The following is a 6,000-nucleotide window of genomic DNA, read 5'->3' as shown; positions in this document are numbered from 1 at the left end:
GACCACAGGGCATAGGTTTAAGGTGAGGAGTAAGTTGTTTAGAGGGAAAACCTTTCTCCCTCAGAGGGTAGTAGAAATATGGAAGGTGCTGCCTGAGATGAGGTGGAGGAAGGTACTCTCATAAGATTGAAGAAGTTGCTGGGTGGGCTTTAAATGCCAGGGCACAGTTGGCGATGGACCAGTTGAAGGTAAATGGGATTAGTGTAGCTTGTTGGTCAGCATGGACATGATGGGCTAAAGGGCCTGTTTCTATGACTTAATGTCTCTATTTCCAGCATCCATAGTTCTTCATCCAATTTTTGTATCTGCTGAGAGTTTGGAAGAGTGCGGGGTGAGCTAATTGAAGCATGACAATCCTAAGGGGAATTTATCGGGTGGATGTGGAAAGGATGTTTCCTCTTGTTATAGGAGAATATAGAACTAGGGGGGTGGGAGTTTAAAAATAAGGGAGTGCGTGTTTATGTCAGAGGTGAGAAAAAAAAACAAGTCTCACAGAGAGTCAAATATTTTTAGAAGTCTTCCTGCAAAAGGTGATGGAAGCAAAGTTCTTGGATATTTTTAAAACAGAGATGAATAGATGTTTCTTAAACAAGTGCTTAAACAGTTATCACGGATGGGTGGGAATGTGGAGAATCAGATCATCCATGATCTGTGTGGAATGACAGAACAGGCTCAAGGGGCTGAATGGCCTACTCCTGATCTTAATCCATACTATCCTTTGGATATTTGTACATTAGCAGGTGCTTGGGGATTGGAGGGCTGAATCCTTGTCAGACATCTGCCCAAAAACAGTTGTTGGAAGATGGAGGATTGGGTTGGGGGAGAAGGCTTTGTAACATTCACTGTGAGAGAGCAGACTGCTGCACTACCAGGGATCTACAGACTTTTAAAAAATTCATTCATTGGACGAGGACATCACTGGCAAGGCCCATATTTATTGTCCATCCTTAAGAGTTAACCACATTACTGTGGGTCTGGAGTCACATATAGACCAAAACAAGTAGTTTCCTCTCCTGAAGGATATTAGTGAACCAGCTGGGTTTTTCCCCAACAATTGATAATGAATTCATTGTCATTATTAAACTCTTAATTCCAGATTTTTGTTGAATTCAAATACCTGCCCAAGCAGGACTTGAAGTTGGGTTCCCAGAACATGACCTAGTTACCTAGATTAACAGTCGAGCAATAATACCATGAGGCCATCACTATCCCTACCCATACAGCAGTGTGTCTGCCCACCCAGTTAACCCATACTCACCTGACCCAGGTGGAACAATCTCTCCTGCTCATTTACCTTTGATATATGTTTGAGCTGTTACTTTCTCACAGACAACAACTTTCTAATCACTTATAACTTGAATCCCTCTTTGTGTAATCTGTCGGAGCCCAGACTAAAGCTAACACAGAGCCTATGGATTTTGACAATAGCGTGGGACTCTGAATTCAAATGAAAGGCATTTGGGTATGATCAGTACAAATTCATTTCATTGCTTTGCCACTGATTGGTGACTTGTTTTCTGAGGACAGTCCCAATTATTCATGCGTTCCTCTTTTCGCGGTTTGTGTTCAAGCTGGGACAACTGAGTAGGGAAGTAGAGTCAAATTCAGCCACCTCTGCAATATCAGCAGTGTCACAGCATTCTGCGTGTGAAACAGTTAGACTTTAGAATTTGAAACATAGCTTCGCATGAAATGTTTGGCTGGACATTCTCAACCCTGACTCTGATCCTTTGTCTCATAGGGGGTAAGTAAATGACCAGGACTAGCTTTTCATTTTCATTGTGTTTTGGAGATTGATTCACAGGTCAGACCGATGTGTATGAGTTGGGTGTTTTGTCATCACTTTTCTTTTGTTCTCGAACTGAAATCTCATTTAGAGTTTCTACGATTCAATGGATAAATACAGTGTGAGATTTGACACTGAGCAACACAGGTCAGTCATTAGCATGTGGGAGATGAGTACATTTGGAGAGAAATCATCTCAATTGCAGGTTGAGAAGTCATCCAGCTGTTTTAGTGCAGACTTTTGATGAGCAGTCGTGCCATGAGGTAACAGACAATAGGCACTACCTCTGAGGTCAAGACAATATTAATAAGCTAGAACATAGAAAGAATGAAGATCATTACAGCACAGGGACAGGCCCTTCAGCCCTTCAAGCCTGCGCTGATCCAGATCCTCTAATGAAAGTTGTCGCCCATTTTCTAAGGGTTTGTATCCCTTTGCTTCCTACCCAATCATGTATCTGTCTAGTTACATCTTATATGAAGCTATCATGCCCGCCTCTACCAGCTGTGCTGGCAACACATTCCAGACACCCACCACCATCTGCTTGAAGAACTTCCCACCAATATCTCCCCTAAACTTTTCCACTCTCATTTTGAACTTGTGATCCTTAGTAATTGAATCCCCCAGTCTGGGAAAAGGCTTCTGGCTGTCCACGCTGTCTATACCTCTCATGATTTTGTTGACCTCAATCAAGTCCCCCTTTAACCTCTGTCTTTCTAATGAAAATGATCCTAATTTACTCAACCTCTCTTCATAGCTAGCGCACTCCATACCAGGAAACATCCTAGTTAAACTCCTCTGTACCTTCTCCAAAGCATCCACATCCTTTTGTAATGTGGCAACCAAAACTGTACATAGTATTCCAAATGTGGCTGAACCAAAGTCTTATACAACTGTACCTCTTGTATTCAATACCTGTCCAATGAAAGAAAGCATGCCATATGTCTTCTTGACAACTCTACTGACCTGCGTTGCCACCTTAATGGAACAATGGACCTGAACACCCAGATCTCACTGTACATCAGTTTTCCCCAGGGCATTTTCAATTTACCATATAGTTCACTCTTGAACTGGATCTTCCAAAATGCATTACCTCGTATTTGCCCGGATTTCACAAGAAACAGAGACAGTGTAAAGAAAAGATAAAAAAGCAAGAAAAAGATGAGATGGTGCCAGATGATGGTGAATCTCATTGCTATTGAGGGGAAAATAGGGTTAAAAGGCAGTTCAGCCATGATCAAATGGCAGATAAAACTTGATAGGCCAAAGGAATGAATTCTGCTTCTATATCTTTTGCTCTTATGAATTCACAGTAAGTATGAAGATGAATGTCAAATAAAAGGCTTGTGTACAATATAAAAACTTTCTTTTAATTATGTTAAGAGAAAATAAGTGACTTAGTTGGATGAATGGACCCAAGAAGGACAGATTTAGGCGATGGTGAATAAAGAGGAAGTAGACGGATAGCTCATTGAAAACCTTACAGGCCATTCAAGACAAAAAAAATTGACTTATTAAATTTTAAGAAATGAAGTAAGCTTTGGGATTGGAAATAAATAAATCTGCAGGGATTTCTGGTGATTTCTATGCCAGGATATTAATAAGACAGAAGAAGAAATGACGATGATAGTCACATCATATTTGAAAGTTTGTAGAACAGGGAATTATGTTATTGAAATCAAAAACCACAAATGTCACTTTATGTTTGAAGAAAGGAATGAGGTAATCAATATGTATTTACGTGTGTGTGTGTGTGTGTGTGAGAGTGTGTGTGTGAGTGTGTGTCGTGTGTGTGTGTCTGTGTGAGTGTGGATGTGAGTGTGTGGGTGAGTGTGTGTCTGTGCGTGTCTGTGTGTGTGGGTGTGTGTGTGTGTGTGTGAGTGTGTGTCTGTGTGTGTGTATGTGAGTGTGTGTGTGAGTGTGTGTGAGTGTGTGTGAGAGTGTGAGTGTGTGTCTGTGTGTATATGTGTCTGTGTATGTGAGTGTGTGTGTGAGTGTGTGGGTGTGTGTGCCTGTGTGTGTGTGGGTTTGAGTGTGTGCGTGTGTGTGGTGGTGAGTGTATTGTCTGTGTACGTGTATGTGCGTATGTGTTTGTGTGTATGTATGTGTGTGCCTGGTGTTGTTTTGAGGCAACATACCAGAATATAGGATGATAGCTAATAGAAGCAGGAGAAGGAAGACATTCAGACTATCAAGTCTCTCTACCTTTCAATGAATTGGATGTAAATATAAAAGGTATTGTTTGTAAATTAATCGCAGAGATGTTTCCCTACATGGCTCCCTCGTTAGGTCCACATATCCCACCAACGCACCCTCCCCTCCTAGCGCCTACCCTTGCCACCACAAGAGGTGTAAAACCTGTGCGCACATTCCCCCCTCACCTCTGCCCAAGGTCCCACAATATCTTTTCACATCTAGCAGAGATTCTCCTGCACATCCACCCACATCATCTACTGTGCTCGTTGCTCTCAAAGTGGTCTCCTCTACATTGAGGAGACAGAACGCCAACTCGTGGAACTGTTTGGGAACATCTCTGGGACAGATGCAGCCAACAACCCCACTGCCCTGTGGATTAGATTAGTACCTGGGAATATGATGTTATTCTTATTACCGAGACTTAGTTGAGGGAAGGGCATGATTGGCAACAAAATATCCCAGGATGTCGATGCTTCAGGTGGGATAGAGAGGGAGGTAAAAAGGATGGAAGAGTTGTATTACAGGTCAAAGAAAATATCAAAGATGTGCTGAAGGAGGGCACTATGGAAGATTCGAGCAGTGAGGCATTATGGGCAGAGCTCAGAAATAGGAAGGGTGCAGTAACAATGTTGGGACTGTACTGCAGGGCTCCCTCCAGTGAGTTATAGGTCCAAATATGTAATCAGATCATGCAAAGACATAGGAGCAATAGGGTGGTGATGATAGGAGATTTTAATTTTCCCAACATTGACTCAGATTCACTTAGTATTAGAGGTCTATATGGAACAGAAGTTGTAAGGAGCATCCAGGAGGGTTTTCTGGAGCAGTGTGTAAATAGTCCAATTCGTGAAGGGGCCGTACTGGACCTGGTGTTGGGAAATGAGCCCGGCCAGGTAGTTGAAGTTTCAGTAAAGTAAGAGATTGCTTTGGGAATAGTGATCACAATTCTGTAAATTTTAGAATGCTCATGGACAAAGACGAGAGTGGTCCGAAAGGAAGAATGCTAAACTGAGTGAAGGTCAACCTGAGCAAAATTCAGCAGGAGTTGGGGAATGTGAATTGGGAACAGCTGTTTGAAGATAAATCCATGTTCAATATGTGGGAGGTTTTGAAAGAGAGTTTGATTAGAGTTCAGGAGAGGTCTGTTCCTGTGAAAATGAGGGAGAAAAATGACAAGGTTAGGGAACCAGGAAGACAGGTGAAATTGTGAGACTAGCCAAGAGGAAAAAGGAAGTGTACATAAGGTCTAGCCGACTGAAGACAGACAAAGCTTTGGAAGAATATTGGGAAGTAAAGACCAATCTGAAATGAGGAATTAAGAAGGTTAAAAGGTGCCATGAGATGTCTTTAACAAACAGGTTTAAGAAAAATCTCAAAGCCTTTTATTTATATGTAAGGAGTCAGAGGATAACTAGGGAAAGTGTTGGCCCACTCAAGGACAAAGGAGGGAAGTTATGCTTGGAGTCAGAGAAAATAGGTGAGGGTCTTAATGAGTACTTTGCATTGATATTCACCGAGGAGAGGGACATGACGGATGTTGAGGTTAGGAATAGATCTTTGAGTACTCTAGGTCAAATTAGCATAAGGAGGGCAGAAGTGTTGGGTATTCTAAAAGACATTAAGGTGGACAAGGCCACAGATCTGGATGGGATCGATCCCAGGTTTCTGAGGAAAGTGAGAGAGGAAATAGCTGGGGCTTTAACAGATATCTTTGCAGCATCTTTGAACATATGTGAGGTCCTGGAGGACTGGGGAATTGTTAATCTTGTTCACTTGTTTAAAAAGGGTAGCAAGGATAATCCATGTGATTATAGACTGGTGAGCTTGCTGTCAGTGATAGGACGGTTGCTGGAGAAGAAACTGAGGGATATGGTCTATTCCCATTTGGAAGAAAATGGGCTTATCAGTGATAGGCAGCATGATTTTGTGCAGGGAAAGTCATGTCTTACAAACTTAATAGAATTATTTGAGGAAGTGACAAAGTTGATTGATTGGGAAAGGGCTGTAGATGTCATATA

The 6,000-nt window shown here is 42.0% G+C and overlaps 1 protein-coding gene across 1 annotated transcript in view; it reads left to right on the top strand.

Annotated features, from left to right (window-relative positions):
- The first annotated feature begins 1,631 nt into the window (after positions 1 to 1,631).
- LOC132819312 (tyrosine-protein phosphatase non-receptor type substrate 1-like) overlaps positions 1,632 to 6,000 on the top strand; it is a 68,538-nt gene continuing 64,169 nt past the window's right edge. Inside the window, exon 1 of the mRNA XM_060830761.1 lies at positions 1,632 to 1,744. Within this exon, the coding sequence (XP_060686744.1) occupies positions 1,693 to 1,744 (52 nt within the window). The 5' untranslated portion in view covers positions 1,632 to 1,692. The remainder of the gene's footprint in view (positions 1,745 to 6,000) is intronic.

Source organism: Hemiscyllium ocellatum, chromosome 10, assembly GCF_020745735.1.
Source record: "Hemiscyllium ocellatum isolate sHemOce1 chromosome 10, sHemOce1.pat.X.cur, whole genome shotgun sequence".
NCBI classification, from domain to species: domain Eukaryota; kingdom Metazoa; phylum Chordata; class Chondrichthyes; order Orectolobiformes; family Hemiscylliidae; genus Hemiscyllium; species Hemiscyllium ocellatum.
The sequence above is the reverse complement of the archived record's forward strand: the minus strand, read 5'-3'. Positions and strand labels throughout refer to the sequence as shown.